Raw genomic sequence first — 17,778 nt, 5'->3', positions numbered from 1 at the left:
AATAAAACATTAATTGAACAAGAATCTATATTAAATTCAAATTTTAAAATTAATCTGGCTTAAACTGAATTAAAACCACATTTACATAATAGTTATAATTTTTTCTTAATATATTTTATATTTATTTAAAAATATTGCGTTCCAAGTCAAATGAATATCATCTTCTAAATTTGGACGTGTATTATGAGGTTAATGATAATCAAATAAAATTATATTGAGATTATATTGGGGCATGTCTTATTTTTTTTGTACCCTTTATAGCCTTATAGTTATTCTTATTTATTTGTAGCCAAAGATATATCAGTAAAAAAAAAAACGTATGATCAGCAATTTCGCATCCAAAGATATATCAGTAAAAAAAAACACGTAAAGATATCATTATTATCATATCAGTAAAAAAACACGTAAAGATATCATTATTATCATATCAGTATCACTATAATACAAAACTAATTTCATATTTTAAATATACTTATTATTTATTTTACTATAGTTTAAAATCTCAAAATAATACCAAAATTTAATTCAGCCAGTTAAAATATGTAAGTTATTATAATTTTTTTAATAAATATTTTTTATTCTTACAGAAAAAAATATCAAGTAGTAGCGTAATAATTCATTTAAGTTCTTAAAGTGATAAAATTTAATAAAGGATGGTAGTAAATGATACCCTATTACAGTATCTGTTAACCTAAAAAAGAGGTAACAGCAACTCCCAATAATTAATGTCTTCATAATGAATTTCTGATGAATCCAACTTCCACAGTGACCATAACAAACTAGATAACTACTACAGTGGTTGGACCATATTATTGACATATTCGGCGAAAGCTCCAAAGAAGAAGAATAAGAAAAAAGCTAAAACGCGTTAGACACAGGGGTAAATGAAGCATTAAAGGCACCGCACACAGCTGTATCAAAGTTTGGAAAAATCTCTGAGAACTGTGACTGAGCCATTAGCCATATCTGCGTAGTTAGTGGCTTCACAATCTTGTTTCACTACTTACATGACATTAAACCAACCTTGTGAGTAACCCCACAATTTTTTTATTTATTTTTTTGTTTCTTTCTGGAGAAAATTTACATTTTTTTTGCTTTGAGAGCACCCTTTTGGAGTGTTGTCATCAAAGATAACAACTTTGTTCTTTGTTGTTGTGTTGGGTGTTGTGGATAAGTTGGAATTTGGTTTTGGCGCTTTTTTGGTTTTGTTTGTTGCTGCTGTGTGGTGGTGATCTGGGAAGTTTGTGATGCCAGAAAAGGTAGAGAGCCACAGGGCTCTTTGGTCTGCTTCTATTCATTGGCGTTTTGGGTTGCTCACTGCTCTTGTTTTGGGTGGCATGGTTGTGGTTTGGACCATTGATGGCTTCACTGTTAGGAACGTTATTGAAGCTTGGAGCTGGAGGTATCGTCAAGATTCTTTTTCTCTAAGGTCTCATTCTCCTAATTCCACTCTCTCCTGTCATCAAAATCTCACTTTGAGTAATTATAGCTCCCCATATGGTCCACTTAGTTTGAATCAAAACCAAACCAATGCTACTACCCTTTTTGGTCCCCACAATCTTGTGAACATCACATTGTCTGAGCACAGTGAAACTGTTTCTGCTAAGAACTATAGTAGTAGTGGTGTGTCTGATAAGCTTGACACAAAAACCCCACTGAAGCCTGAAGTCAAGGGGCATTCAACTTGGCTTTCAAGTGAATTAGAGCCAAACTTGACTTCAAGTCTTCTAGCAAGATGGTTAGCTCCTGGGGGAGAACCTTGTAAAGATTCTAAGACAGTGGGAATATCAATTCCTGGGTTGGATGATGGGAAACTGATAGAGCTATCAGCTGGGGAAGTGCATGAGTTTGGTTTTCAGGCATTGGATGATTTAGGGAAACCTCGTTGTTTAGGTGGGGATTACTTTGAGACTGATCTTGCAGGGGAGTCATGGAAATCTAGGCCATTGGTGAAAGATTTCAGTAATGGTTCTTACTCTATTTCCCTGCAAGTTCATCCTGATTTTGTTGGGGTTTACAATCTGACTGTAATTCTGCTTTATAGACACTTTGAAGGTCTGAAGTTCACTCCATGGAGATTTGTCTACGATCGAGTGGTTTGGAATGTTGCAATCAGGTTCTACAAAAGCAGTGCTCAGTTACCAGAACTTGAGACTTGTAAAGCTTCTGATTTTGGCAAGGATGTGTGGTGTGGAAGGTGGACAAGGCATGCGAAGAATGATGGCTGCCAAATAGGTAATGATGGTAGGTACAGATGCTTGGCACCAGATTTTCCTTGTAATGCTCCATGGTGTGATGGTTCGTTGGGAGTTATAGAGAGTAATGGTTGGGTGTATTCAACTCACTGCTCATTCAAGATGTTTTCAGCTGAGTCTGCTTGGAAGTGCTTGAAGAATAGATGGATTTTCTTCTGGGGTGATTCAAATCATGTTGATACAATACGTAATATGCTCAATTTTGTCTTAGATTTGCCCAATATACATTCTGTCCCTAGGAGATTTGACATGAACTTTTCGAACCCAAAAGACCCTTCTCAAACAGTTAGGATCACTAGCATTTTTAATGGGCATTGGAATGAAACACAAAACTATCTAGGATTGGATTCTCTGAGAGATAAAGGGTTTCAAAATCTGTTGAAGAAGTACTTCTCAGAAGACACAATCCCAGATACTGTGATCATGAACTCAGGATTGCATGATGGCGTTCACTGGCGTAATATAAGAGCATTTTCTGCTGGAGCAGACTATGCAGCATCATTCTGGGGAGATGTTATGATCTCAGTGAAGCAAAGGGGGTTAGCTTGGCCAAGAGTCTTTTATCGTTCCACAGTTGCAACTGGGGGATACGCAAGATCACTAGCATTTAATCCTTACAAAATGGAGGTGTTCAATGGAGTGCTCATAGAGAAATTGAAGAAAGCTGGCATCATCACTGGGGTGATTGATGACTTTGATATGACATTTTCATGGCATTTTGATAACCGGTGTAATGATGGAGTTCACTATGGAAGGGCTCCTGCAAAGATGAAGTGGCGAGATGGCAAAATTGGTCATCAGTATTTTGTGGATCTCATGTTAGCTCATGTTCTGCTCAATGCACTATGTGCAAGATGACCTTGGAGCTTCAGTTGGAAGAGAGGAAACAATCAGAAAAGAAAAAACTTGTCTGCAAAGTGGATAGGGTTGGAAATGTAGGCATTCCCTGTAGAATAATGCATACCATAGCAGGTGTTTGGATAAAAAAAACTATGGAAGTAGCCTCCACTATAAAATTAGATTAAGCATTCTTTTGTTCATTGATTTATAAGCACTGAGTTGTGTATTTATGAGCTGCATTTATAGATTAGCAGGGGATTTATATATCCCTCAAAACACATTTGTGATTTGTCTACGGATAATAAAGATCAAAGTTTATAGTATATGCTTGATTTGCAAATCTCTTCTATTTGAGTACATGTGTGCAACAACATAGTTACTAACCAATTGTTTAATGACTTGCATGTCATCTATACAGGCTTGTGGTTAGTTACATAAGTTGAATAAGATAGTTTTTGTAACTTTTCTTGTTGACAGGGAACGACGTCAAAATAGATCCTTGTTGGGCTTTCCATAGCTTTCTAATTTTCTTAAACAACCAATATAAAATTATGAGATTGAGAATTCATAACTGAAGGTGAAACTTCAAATGCAAACCTCTTCAGTTTATTCTACCTTCTAGTAAGAATTTTTGTCTACTTGATTAGATTCTTGGTGTACACGTTCTGCGATTAGAGTGAGCAGCACCTTACAAGAAATTATGACAATTGGCATTTTGCCACCAAACAACAAGTGAAAATTAAATAATAAAAAAGGAGATCATGTTGGGTGTATTTGAATTACAGTTTGTGAAAATCATGACTTGTTTCAACGGACAACGTAACTTCTTTTTTTACTTTTACCCACACTATGGTTTGGGATCCAAATATGTTCAAACACAATTCAACTATTATTTTGTTGAACAGATTTAACTCTTTAAAGTGAGTGTGTACAATAGGAAAGCGCAAGTAAATCTACCATCGATTTAAAGTTAGACAAAATTATGAGATATTTTAAATAAAGCACTTTTTTTCTACTTTATCAGAGATTGAGTTTTAATTAACCACGTGTTAACAAGAAGGGTCAAACCATTGTTAAACATATATGTGGATAAAACTCAATCTCTAAACTATGGTTTGGAGTATGCAAACCATGACGAAACATGAAATTCGTTGCTGGAGCTACCAGGTGATCTCAAGTTTTTTCTTTCTTTCTTTCCACGTGCTCTCAAGTTATGGGATAATATTAGGCTACTCAAATAGTGTGTGTGAGTGCATGGTTTTATTTTTGCACAAAAACAACTAAATTCAATTTAAAACCAAATGTGTAGACCAGATTTTCAAACCAACAAATTGATTTTAAAACTTGTTTTTAGAACCATTTTAAAACTAAAATTGGCTTTTTAAAACCAGTTTTTAAGCAAAATCAATTTTTAAAACCAGATAACCAAATCATCATCTATATCTATATATGTAAATAAATTAGAACAACATTTTCAGATACTGTTCACATTTTATTTCAAACTATATATTTCGAATAGTAACTAACTCAAGCTTACCATAAACTATTGGGCTTTGCTAGGTGCATCAGGCATATTTGCTTGTGCACCCAGCATTAAAAAAATTCCCAAAATGTCCTTTAGTGTTTTTTGCTTGCTTTTAAGTAAATTTTTTTACAGTAGCGCACTCATTCGTTTCTTGTCTTAGTTTCTTCTAGTTTTTTCATTGTCGTGAGAGGTGCATTGTGCCAATTCGGTCTAGGTGAAAGTTTTATGGAGGTACGTCGGTGGTGGTTGTGGCGGTGGTTAATTTGATTGTTAACGGAGGTACATTGGAGGTACGTCGATGTTCTTTATTTTTTTTTTTTGCGTAAATACGGATTAAAGAATCTATAAGTTATATAAAACTTACAGATTGATTAATCTATAAGTTCTTTATAACTTACGAATTGGTTAATCCGTATGAGTTATACGGATTACGTAATCCATATAAGTCATACAAATTGGTTAATTTGTATGTGTTACACGGATACAAAAAGCGATAATGAACCACGAAAAAAAAAAACCTTACCTCGACGGCAAAAAACCACGGAGGTGGTGTGGATGGCCTGAACAGAGCCAATGAAGGCTGACAACGGCAACTACGCGACAAAGATAACACAGAGACGGAGGAGGACGAAGAAGCATTGCAGCGGAAGAAGTACGGACTGGGCAAGGGAGATGAGAGGGAGGGGGTTTTTAAAATTTAAGTGAAGGAAATTTTTGCTACTTCACTTAAATTGTTGGGTGCACAAGCAATATTTTTGGCTGCACTTAACAACAACCTAAACTATTCCTTAACTTAAAAGTTAGGCATGAGCTAGTATTTCAACTCAATGGCATTTTTGGGCTGCAAACTAGGTTTGATTTAAGCCAACTGCTTGGGACACCCAACAGTTTTTAAAAATCCTGAAAATACCCTTATGAGTATTTTTGGTTACAAATAGGTTTTCATTTCTGCAGTGTTTTTTTTTTTCCGCAAAATTTCACACCCTTAGTGTAAGTTGTTTTTATTAGCTTAAGTTAGTCTCCTTATCTAAGCGTTTTTTTGTCTTCGGTGGTCTACTGTTTAAGAGGATACGATGAAGTTGAATAATTATTCATCACTGGAGAAGAAGAGGTACGTAAAATTTTTTTTAGAAACATAAGCATTGTCAATCCATATGAATCATACGGATCATCAATCCGTATGATCATATGGATTGACAATTTGTATTATTCATATGGATCAACAATCCGTATGACCCATATGGATTACCAATTTGTATGGTCATACGAATTTTTTTTTAAAAAAAATTAAATCCACATGGCCATATAGTGATTAATACTTAAATTTTAAATTTTCAATTTTAGTTTCAATATTTTTTATAACTACCAAATTAAATATATTTTTAAATTTGATTTCAATCATTATCTTAAACTAAAAATCTTATCATATTTTAAATTTTGATTTCAATATTTTTTATAACTACCAAACTAAATATATTTTTAAATTTGATTTCAATCATTATCTTAAACTAACAGTCTTATCATATTTTAAATTTTGGTTTCAATATTTTTTATAACCATCAAATTTAATATATTTTTAAATTTGATTTCAATCATTATCTTAAACGAACAATCTTATCATATTAAATTTTGGTTTCATAATTTTTTATAACTAACAGATTTATCGTACAATTAAAAATTATGTTTCAATATTTTTATAGCAAATTTTAATCATTTAAAAAAATTAAATAGTTTTTCTAACTAAAAAAATTAAATTATTTTTAATTATGATTTCAATGTTTTTCATAAGTAACAAATTTAATATCTTTTAAATATTTGTTTCAAATTTTTTTAAAAGTTAAACAAATATAATATAACAATATTAAAAATTAATTGTTTCACCAATCTAATTTTAATTTTAGCAATCTAATCTAATCTTAGTTTTAACAATCTAATCTAATCTTAGTAATAACTAATATATATTTTTTATAAATAAAATCAATACTTAACATATAAATAAGAAAAAATTATAAAATTTCACTAACATTACAAAAGAATATTACACTACAAAACAATTTAAATAATAATTGACCAATATATATTTACAATGTAAAAAAAAATTCAAAAAAAAATTTAGAAGAAAAAAAATTCAAAAAAATTATTCAACAAAAAAAACCCATACGAATCAGGTTCATACGGATTGCCAATCCGTATTAGGTTTTTCCAGAAAAATGTCATTTTTGTCTGCGACGTTGCTTCAAATAACAACATCAAACCAATATCAACAACATCCAAAACAATACAATCATTCATTCAAAGAAGCAGTAGCAACAACAACGAAAGAGTAGCAACACAATGCACAAAAAATAAGTATGATAAGGCCAACAACAAAGGATCAGGAGCCACCAACAAGAAAAACCACAAATGAAGGACCAGCACCCATGAAGGAAGAAGAAGAAGCACCAATGGAGTGAAACGACACAAAGAAGAGGAAGAAGAAGAACCACAGTGGCGCAAGAAGTGGAGGGAGAAGAAGGAAAAAAGAAGAATGTAAACAACGTATGAACAATGACTCGTACGGATGAGTCACATTTTTTATAAGCAAAAGGTGAAGGACATTTTAGTCCTTTCACCTTTGTTGCGGGGTGTCCTAGCAAAAACGTTAGGTGTCCAAAGCAACGACCTTGATTTAATAATATAGTTGGACCTGTATGTATTTGGATTTTGGACTTTCCGGTGGCATTTGAATCATGTATTTTCTTATTTGAATGAATTTTTCAAAATATAGTAGGAGGTACAAGATTCAAGAGTGAGAGAGTGAGAAAAACAAATGCCCTTTCATGGATTGATATATTGTTTTTAATTATTTTTTTGTCTTTATATATGCATATTAATATTAATTAAAACTTTGTAAAAATAGGGTAAATAGTCACTTTTATTCCTAAAAGTGTAATTCATTGACAAATGTGTCCTTAAAAGATCTAAATGCAAAATTTAGTCCTCAAAAGTGTTAAAAGTACAACAAAAATATTCTGTCGTCAACTTTCTTCCGTTACCATTAAAAAAGTTGCCTACGTGACATATAGGAATAAATTTGTCACAAAATTGATTCCCAACGTAGTCATGTTGACTAGATTGAACGAAAATGTCAATAAGAAATTATTTTTGGACATAAATGTCAGTAAAAATTTTATGGATCAAATTATTAGTAATTTTTTTCTTGAAAAAATTTGTTAGTAATTTTATTTAGACCTAAATGTCAGTACCTTCTTTTGGAACAAAATGTCAATTTTGTGATATATTTTTATCATTTGGATGAAAATAGTTACTAATTTTGGATGATAATGTCAGTAATTTCATTTTTTTTTAGTAAAATATAATTTTATAATAGATTTTCGATATTTTTTTATTGTTACAAGCATAATGTCACAATAATCACTTAAAAAATAATTTGTAAAAATAATTTATGACAAACATAATATCAATAATATTGATTATGAATAATAATTTTTCTGTCACACCATAAATTATCCAAAATAAACATTATACCAAAATATCAAAATAAATATCGTATTAGTGTATCAATCATTACAAATTTATCCAAATTATAATAATTAATCACTATCTAATATAAACAAAAGATTAATCTATCTCATATTTTAGTTCTTCAAATCTTGTAGGCTGAGCATTCCTGGTATAGGTATGAAGCTCATGTAATTCGGTTGGTTCTTGTTATGAGATACTTCATTTGGCATTGTAATTCGAATTGATACTGGAGACCTAAGTGAAAGTGGTCTAAATGCAGTTTACATCTGACAATAAATTTCCCATGAACGTCCAACTTGTTTACAGCATGTTCTAGCTCGAATGTTGTCAATTTTTGCCCATTTCAGATCTCTGCCAATTATAGTCTTTGACAACTTTAATAGACATTTTGATGGTATCAAACTCCATCTCAACCTCCAAATGCACTAGTCCAAAAATGCTTGTAGGATTGTATTGAGGATACACGATTTTAGAATTGAAGTCACCTTCATCATCACTGTTGGGAAGGGATTGAAATTCTTCAGATCGGTAACTATCTGCCAATGTGTCACTTGATTATGCATCATATTCTGGAGACACATATACATAGGGTCATTTTCAGAATGATCAGAAAACTCAACATCCCCATGATGTTCCTTAACTTCATCATTATCTGCATCATTGTTCACTTCAGTTTCAATTCCAACAATTGCAGGTTCTGTTTCAACTCCTATTTCAACAACTTCAGTTTCTGCATCTTGTACACTAGTTCCAAGTACTTCATTTTCATCATCTAAACCACCTTTAGCACCATCAACATTCATTTCTTCAATACCATTCTGAGTACACTCTTCAGCAACAGCCTCAACCACATTTTCTGTATTGCAATTTATAGGCATTACATGTACTCCTGGCCCAATGTCACTAACAGGACCCCCCTTCCCTCTGGATCAACATTTTTTAAGTATACATGCACTTCCTTTTCTGAATTAGCAAGCCTAATTTGGCACATAGAAAACACATTACGATCATTCTTTAGCCTTTGTAAACCAATAACAGACACCAAATAACATACTCAAACAAACTTCACATAGTTGCAACAGGCTTTGCACAATTCTTAGGGTGTCCACACATTAACTAAATTTGTTTCAACTTCTTCCAGACATAGAATTCACCATGGACATACTCTAGTGCCCCATTTGCATTTTATGTGAATTTACCATTGTGGTGCAAAATAAAAATGATTTCATCAAACATCCCAGAGAGAAACATAACAAACATTAATTGTATTTTCACAAATAGAGAACACAAAAAGCTTCATAATAGAGAAGAGAAAAAAAGAGAATAAGTTTGAGAATAATAAAGAAGAGAACACAAAAGAAAGAGGTTTGATGACAGAGGCTAGATGGATGATGAACACCATGAAAAACGCGACGACGATGGTGCCTATGGTCATCGTCAAAACCCCAAAACAACAGTCTGTTGACGACGAAGACACTAGCCGACGATGATGCCATTACGGCCAACCAATAAAAGCCATACGCGTAGAAAAAAATTATAAAAAAAGCGTACAAAGAAGACACAACATACGATAAAGTCCAAACCTGGGTGTGCGTCACTGTGGTCACCGTCGACGAGAACGATTGTATGAGTGTGCATCGCCGTGCGTCACTGTGGTTGGGAGATTTGTCAGCGAAACGAGGCCGTGGAAGTGTGGGAGATACACTTCTCTTGTAGAAGTTTCTGGAAGTGTGGGAGAAGAAAACCTTTTGGGAATGAAGAGTCAATTTTGGATTATGTAAAAAATATCCTTTTGGGAATGAAAAAAATCAACAAAAGCGAAAAAACCCTTTTTTCCACTGTCAAGGAAAATCAAAAGTCATTATTTGTCACACTTTTAACACGTTTAAGAACTAAATTTTGCATTTAAGTCTTTCAGAGACACATTTATTAACGATTACACTTATCGAGATAAAAGTGACTTTCAAAAATAAAAGTGAGTGTCTAACCTCCAAATTATTATAACACACAGTTCAACTCCTTTTTTATACTATACTACGTTTTATTTAAGCAATTATATCATATTACTTATTTACATCGTGATATAAAAAAATTATCATTCTTTTATCATATTCAACTCTAGTATCCTTTCATATTTTTTTTATCTTATATCTCACAATTACTGCAGTCCAAGATAAAAATTTACCCTTATCTTGTGTTTGAACATTTTGTTGCTTATAAAAGCGCACACGGCACACGGAGAAGAGGAAGAATCACATAGCGTGAATTTACAAAAGTGGCTGTCCTTCCGATATCCATTCATAATTCTCCGGAACAACACACTTGTGTTTCCTTTCCATTTTACGGAAAAAAGAGAAAGATAAGCGAAACAAACAATCTCTGAATCGATGGGCTAAAAGGGAATAAAAAAGAAAGAGCTTCAAATCTGGCAAATCTCGTGGGATTGAGGGCTCGGTCTGCGTCGAAGCAAGCTTCTCCCCATTTGCACGACGACGAGGAGGAGTGTAGGCCTTGGCGTCGAAGGTTAACCATGTCTTTGTCTTGGGCCTCCGCCCTCAGGATCACCATTCTCCTTCTCCTCCTCGCCGCGGTCATCGTCGCATGCTTCACTCTCCCAATCGAAAAGGTTCCCCTTCTTCAATTCCTCATTCCTTCTTAAACTTCTCTGATTTTTAATCTTTTCTCATTTTCGCCTCTGCTGCAGATGATGAAGGACTTCTTATTATGGGTCGATCACGATCTTGGTCCCTGGGGCCCACTTGTTCTGTACGTCTTCTTTTTCTTTTCTTTTTCTTTTTGTCGTCTTGATTCTAATTAATAGGGTCATTTGTGAAAAAGGGAAAACAAAAATAATAATGTCTTGGTGCTGTGGAGATCAATGATTATTGCGATTATGATTTCTGAATGTTTTTATTTGTTTGGTAATTTTTTCAGGGCTGTTGCTTACATTCCTTTGACTGTCTTGGCTGTTCCAGCTTCAGTGCTTACTGTAAGACAACCGTTGCTACCGCTGCCACTTCTTGCAAAACTTGTTTTTATTTTTTTTAGAAAAGTAATATTCTCAAGCACCTGTGATAGACTTGCCTGCATTGTTGCTTAGAATTGTTAGGTGTTTGTGATTATCACCTTTCTGCATTTTGTAAATTTTTAAATTCAATTTATCGATATCTAGCGTCATCATATGGTGCCTGTGTAAGGCTGCTGCGGGGAGTACTTCCACTTGGTGGTAGCTGTACACAGCCTTACCCTCACAAGCAGATAGGTTGTTTCTAGTAATCGATTGAATTCAAACTAATATCTGTTGCAAAAATGAGTGAATGAATTATATATGTTCTCAATATGTTGAGCTCGATCTTGGCTTGGAATCAAATCATGTTGCAATGCTAACAGAGAGTAAACTGAGGAATAGATTGGGAATCGAGAAATATAGCTGCTATGTTGGACAATGCTGGACAGAAATGACAGACAATGCTGTATGACTATGTCGTGAGTGGTCTGGATAAGGGAGAGCAAATAGCAATATGTGATGCTTGTTGAGCTTCAGCATCAATGGAAGCACAGCAGCTGGAAGAAGATAACAATATAAGGGAGAAGGGATTTGGGGTTTGAAGAACAAAAGAAAATTTTGGGGAAGCTATTTGAGAAAGATTTGTGTGATTGATTAGAATGTGAGTGAGACTTCAGGTTAAGAATTAGGATATTTTTAGTTTTTTTTTTTTTTTTTTTTATAAATAACATTAAATAATTTTTTTAACTCTGCAAAGACTATTATATATTATCACTAGGTACCAGCAGTACCAAATTTATAACGAATAAACAAGAACCTTGAGGGAGCAGCGTGGTTACGGTATATCTACCTCAAATATGGAGTAAATAAACCTTAACCTAAAAGCTAACCAAGTTCATGACCTAAGTTTCAAACTGTCATGGAGTAAATAACATTAAATAATTAGTAAAAGACTAATATGAAATATATAAATAAATAAATGTGTTAAGGATAATTTTGTAATTTCATAGTGGTGGAAAACTTTTGGTGATGTCCTTGTCCCCAAATCTGCCTCGAGGGAATTTATACCCTGTCCCTATCCCCTAATGAAAACATTCTAGAATGTGCCTATTAGAAACAGGTTGAGACTAACTCACTCCCAAAAGCTAACTCAAGGCAAGAAGATTGCTTATTCCACCCTTTTACGCTTAGCACTAGACATTTAGTTTGTGAAGTTTGCACGAATGAATATCTGTGGGTGGCCCAAAATTAAGCTCGAAAGCCATAACAATGGGCCAGTCTTAGCTCACTCCCAAAAGCTTGCTTTAAGGTGGATTATCCTAGTCCTACAAGGAGTATCTGGCCATATTCTTAGCCAATGTAGGACATCTTATCAGTGGCAAAAGCCAATATGGCAGTCCCTCCAAGGATATTTGAATGTAGGGGGAAATTGCCATGCCTAATGCCACCTTTGTCAATTCTTGAAAGGTTATTGATATCTTTTAACTCTAATGGTGAATGTTTGATATGACTGTTCTATTTGGTTCGAAAGGCTTAATGATAGGTAATTGAGGATAAATGAAGCATGCATCAATGACAAGAAAAAAAAAATGCAGTCAGATAATTTTCACTGGCAAGGACTTGCATTTTTCATTTCTTTATAATAAGCCTTTTGTGTTTTTTCTTCTTGCTTATGATGTTTTGGTCTGCAATTTTTATTATCTCCCCTCTACTCCATTTCTTGCTTTTAGTTTTATTTTAGATCTCCATTACAATACCTGTTGTAGAAGTAAAATTGGTTGGAAAAAGGAAATCCAAAAATGAATTTGTTGTGGTCACTTACCTAATATGCCTTTTTACAGCTTGGTGGAGGTTATCTTTTTGGGCTTCCAGTGGGATTTGTTGCTGACTCTATTGGTGCAACTGTTGGTGCCGGAGCTGCATTTCTTCTTGGTAGAACAGTAAGTTTTACATTTTTAAGTACTTGTCAAAGTAATACTTTTTGTCCAGTATTTGTTACTCAATAGTTGATTTATGCTAGTTTTTCCTTGATTAATACAAGGTGCTCTTTCATCATGTGCATGTTTTTTGCAATACCATTAGCATTTCAATTAGGTGTAACTTCGATCCATGTTTCCATATCATGATATAATTATTTCTATCCTATGACGTTACCTACCCATATCTTTGTCAATTTGGACAGATTGGGAGATCATTTGTTGTTTCTAGGTTGAAGGATTATCCACAATTCAGATCAGTGGCAATTGCAATTCGAAGATCTGGCTTTAAGGTTTGTGGACTTAATAATTTTTAACACTGGTGTGAGATTCTATATTCTTTTGCTGTTAACTTTCTAATATTCCTCTCGTTTTTACCTTTTTTCTGGGTTTCTTATTTCTGAACTCTCAACTCTTGGTGTAGTGGGTCATGAAATTATGAATACTTTAAAATATCAATAATTTGGATGTATTAAAGTATATTGTGTTTGATTACCTGTTGATACAAAAAACTACCAAGTACCAAGCCTATCCCACTAGGCAAGGTCAGCTTCATGGATCATTCATACAAACACTATCAAAAACTGTGATTGCCTGTTAAAATGAGCAAGCATATTTCCTTATTAATGGTCAAGGTCATATTGGTATATTGGTTAATGTTAATGAGGTCCGTTATACCAGATATCATCTTTAGTGGCAACAGCTCATGTGCAGTGTACGATGTGCTTTTCTCTGTGCACTCACCTTCTAGTTTCCTTTGAGGTCAATGCATTAAATAGTACTCCCTTCCTTTGTTTTAATAGATCATAAGTATTACTCAAGTTATGGATCTAAATTTTTAAGATTATTACTTAGTGGAACTATAAATGTGTCTGTGAAAAGGATCCTTTTGGAGGAAAACAATAACATTCATTTGAAGAAATATGAACCAACCTTTGTCATATCTAGTTATCTAGAGACTTATTTCTTCTAAGTGTTTATAAAACTATCTGTCCCCAACAGCATGTTTGTGACATTTCTTTGCTTAGTTTTGTTTGCATGTGACTTGGTATTCCTTTCTGTTATGTTTTATTTAACTTTTGAATTTCCTGACCTGTCCTTACAGATTGTATTACTGCTTCGGCTTGTTCCACTACTACCATTTAACATGTTAAATTATCTCTTGTCGGTGACTCCTGTTTCAATAGGGGAATACATGCTGGCTTCCTGGTTAGGAATGATGGTATATTCTCTGCCCATAATGAATTATATTCAGGAGTAATATAGGTATTTATCTAACTAGTTGGTATTTATATAAGTGTACTAAAAAAAGAGCAATTTATTGTATATATCTACGAAAAAAGGGGAGAATAGTGGCATATTAGGGATGAGAAGTTACATGAATAAGAATGAGAAGTTAATAAGAAGAAGAGAGAGAATGAATCTATATATCTACAGAAAAGAGGAAAGAATACTGGCATATTAGGGAAGAGAAGTTACAAGAATAAAAATGAGAAGTTAATAAGAGGTTCTATATTTGGAAAATTTGCCTCTAATCTTGTAACTTCTCATCCCGGTATTCTCCCCACTTTTCTGTAGATATATACAATAAATTGCTCCTTTTCAGTACAACTTTATTCAGGAGTTAGTCTAATAAGAAATTTCTATTGTGCGTTATGATTTTCAGATTTGTTAAATTTTAATTGGATTTCTTCTAGCAGTCACTCTCCATTTCCGCATATTAAAAAAATTCTCTCAAGGTTTTTAATATAAGATGCATAGGCTTAACGGTGATTGTGTGAAATCATTAAAAGCTATCAGAATTGTTCCTTTTGTTTCATACCCAGATAAAGATGAAAAAGAGCCTCTCTTTTATTGTCTATAGTGCCACATAAAAATAAAAACTTCATGGATGTGCATAGTGTGATTCTCAAATCATGAACTGAATTAAGAATTAGAGGCTAATTTTCCAAATATAGAACCTGCAAGATTAGTAACCCAATGTTAATAGTAGCATAATATGCATCTTCTACATAATAATATGTTATTCAATCAATTAAAAGGTGACAAGTATGAAGTATCAACTTTTGAAGCTAAATCGTCATGAAAGCCAAAGTTAAAAATCCAAACTCTACTTAATTAAGGTTTGAGTTATATAGTTAAGTAACATGAATTATGAAAACACAAATTACATCTTTATAATCAACTATTCATGATTTCTATATTAGATTATGCTATTCTGACTAAACAGATGCACATCAGTATCCAGTAAAGCGATTTTTGTAACAGTGTTGAATTGTTTGTGATTGTGTTTGTGGTCTAATGCTAAAGTTGGGGTCAGTAAATGCGTTCTACCATGTCTTTTTGTCAGTACACTTGTTTCAGTTATTTGAATAGAGAGAGGAAGCATTGGTGATTAGTTTAACTTTTCTTACTTAATAATTCTACGAGCAAAGTGATAGGTTTCAGATTTCTTTGGAACAAGGACAAACTCAATGGGCCTAAATGTCAAGGGCCCACTTAGAGTTACCTTAGACAGGAAATAGGGAAGGAGGGAAGAGATAGTTATAAATTATAGAGAGAGAACAGGAAGGTTACATACAGAGAAACGTGAGAGGTGTGTTGGGGGGAAATTTGGGTTGTTTGTTATTAGTCAGAAAAATAGTTTCTCTGAGGAGCTTCTGCTCTGGGATTACAGGGGGTCTCTTCTGTAATAGTTTTATTTTTAAATTTATGATACAATTTTCTACTTCTATTGAATTGGGTTCCTTTCACAAAGTTTCTTCGGGTTCCTGCTGTCATTAATTATTGTTTCAAATTTGCTTCTGTTAGTAATTTAGTATTATATTTGTTCCCCTTTTGGCGTGGTGGAAGAAATTACTGTTTATGTCTTCTTATAGTTCACTAGATAGCATGCCAATTACAATGTTAATGCCTGATACTGTTGCTGTTGCAGCCAATAACACTGGCACTTGTTTATGTTGGAACAACTCTTAAAGATCTTTCTGATGTGACACATGGTTGGGGCGAGTTCTCAAAGACTCGTTGGGTAAGAAATGCTATCCTCTATTACTTATATAATGAGCCTTTCAAGTATTTGTTAGATTTGTTGTCTTTTACCTTCATAAATACTTAAGATACCTTGCACGGGGCAATCTTTTGATTTTCTTGTGCTTTATCTAATATCATCTTCAATAGAAGATATAATATACATTTCTTTCTCTTGTGGATGCAGGCGTTTATCATTCTTGGTCTTGTGATATCTGGTAAGTTTCATTGTTTCCACGCGTAAAGTGTATATCTTGAAAATTTATACTGGATTTTCTATGTTTGTAGTAAGCAGGTCTGTCAGAAGATGTGTAAATTATGAAAATCTTTAATAAATATAGAAGACAAAGTTACTAGTTGCATGTGGGATGGTTCAATCATGCCCGGCAACCTGTATTGTTAGTTCCAGATTCTTGTGATGCACCAATTCACCTCATTTTTATTGCATTTTTCATCTGCAACATGCACAACATTTAAATCAGTACCAGACTTTAAAGTCTCCCCATTTCAAACTTCATCAACAAAATTTTGGAAGCCTATGATCTTTTAAGAGAAATTTCCAATAGCCATTGGCTTCTTACAAGGTTTCTCTTCTTTCTTGTTTTGCTGTATATTCTTTGAATGGGAGGGAAGGCTGGCCAGCTTTGTCTGCCACCAGTGTAGTGCCTGCCAGGTAGCAAGTGGGTATTTGAGACACACACATGATCTGTTTCCTGGGTGTCTCTGTTTTTTGCATTTGTGCAAAGGCAGGAAGAAAAATTACCTAAAGTTTTAATAGGCGAATCAGGGAAATAATAAAATTTTCTATCTCATATTACATAATGATGATGGGTAAATTCTTGATCTTGGAAGAGGAGGTTGAATAATTGAATTGCTAAGATGTGGTTGGACGTTGCAAATTTTTTCATGCTGCAACAATTGTAGTGTATGAGAAAAAGTTATTTCAAATTTTTATCTGATAAGCTCTGTTATTTTGTGTTATTGTGCAGTTGTTCTGATGATATGTGTTACCAAAGTTGCCAAGGCTGCTTTAGATAAAGCCTTGGCCGAAAATGAAGACATTGATGGGATTACTTCCTCGCCAGATTTACCTATTGTTGCTGAACCATCAGCAGATCTTAACCAACCTCTCATAATTAAGATAGATTCTTCTGAAGACAGTCATGAAAAGTAAATTCCTTTTTGTGTAAATTCTTTTTTCACTCTACCTTCTATAAAGGCTATGCTTTTAATTTTAATCTTAGGGGTAGCTGCCTATTTATTTGCCACTTGTACAGTTTCAACATTAGAAATATAGTTTGTGACAGGAGTGTTTAATCCTACAACCAAGATGACATTATTGACTCTCTTTCATTTTTAACAACAGAAAAGTTCATGTTATGAACCATTCTTGATTATCTTGATTGTTTGATACTTTTCACGCTATATGAAGTCAGTTTATTTGAACTTATTCGTTGAAATGAGTATTCATTTTAATAAAATAAGCAGATTTTTATTTTTATTTTTTGTGTTTGCCTAAATCGCTTCTGTTTTAAAAAATAAATTCTGTTTATTTTAAGAAGTAAATTTTATCTGTTTTTTTTATAAAAATTATATATAAAATACTTATTTTAAAGTTGTTTT

General features: G+C 33.4%; 2 protein-coding genes across 2 annotated transcripts; both read left to right on the top strand.

Moving 5' to 3' along the window:
• The first annotated feature begins 806 nt into the window (after positions 1 to 806).
• LOC114373788 lies at positions 807 to 3,418 on the top strand. The gene has a single exon (XM_028331332.1). It carries the CDS (start codon positions 1,248 to 1,250, stop codon positions 3,111 to 3,113), a length of 1,866 nt encoding a protein of 621 aa, XP_028187133.1. The 5' UTR covers positions 807 to 1,247; the 3' UTR covers positions 3,114 to 3,418.
• A 6,935-nt stretch (positions 3,419 to 10,353) lies between these two features.
• LOC114377460 (TVP38/TMEM64 family membrane protein slr0305-like) lies at positions 10,354 to 17,552 on the top strand. Its single transcript, XM_028335975.1, has 9 exons — positions 10,354 to 10,771; positions 10,850 to 10,911; positions 11,080 to 11,134; positions 12,994 to 13,092; positions 13,335 to 13,421; positions 14,234 to 14,350; positions 16,064 to 16,156; positions 16,343 to 16,373; positions 17,145 to 17,552. The coding sequence occupies exons 1-9, from the start codon at positions 10,676 to 10,678 to the stop codon at positions 17,327 to 17,329; spliced, it is 825 nt and encodes a 274-aa protein (XP_028191776.1). The 5' UTR covers positions 10,354 to 10,675; the 3' UTR covers positions 17,330 to 17,552.
• Positions 17,553 to 17,778: the final 226 nt, after the last annotated feature.

Source organism: Glycine soja, chromosome 11, assembly GCF_004193775.1.
Source record: "Glycine soja cultivar W05 chromosome 11, ASM419377v2, whole genome shotgun sequence".
Taxonomy (NCBI): domain Eukaryota; kingdom Viridiplantae; phylum Streptophyta; class Magnoliopsida; order Fabales; family Fabaceae; genus Glycine; species Glycine soja.
This window is presented reverse-complemented; position numbering and strand designations above follow the sequence as displayed.

Excerpts from the sequence above, each read along its gene's own strand:
- LOC114373788 (XM_028331332.1), top strand. The coding sequence starts at position 1,248 with ATGCCAGAAAAGGTAGAGAGCCACAGGGCTCTTTGGTCTGCTTCTATT.
- LOC114377460 (XM_028335975.1), top strand. The coding sequence starts at position 10,676 with ATGTCTTTGTCTTGGGCCTCCGCCCTCAGGATCACCATTCTCCTTCTC. Across the intron at positions 11,135-12,993 it reads TTCCAGCTTCAGTGCTTACT|CTTGGTGGAGGTTATCTTTT; the intron begins GTAAGACAACCG and ends GCCTTTTTACAG. Across the intron at positions 13,093-13,334 it reads CATTTCTTCTTGGTAGAACA|ATTGGGAGATCATTTGTTGT; the intron begins GTAAGTTTTACA and ends CAATTTGGACAG.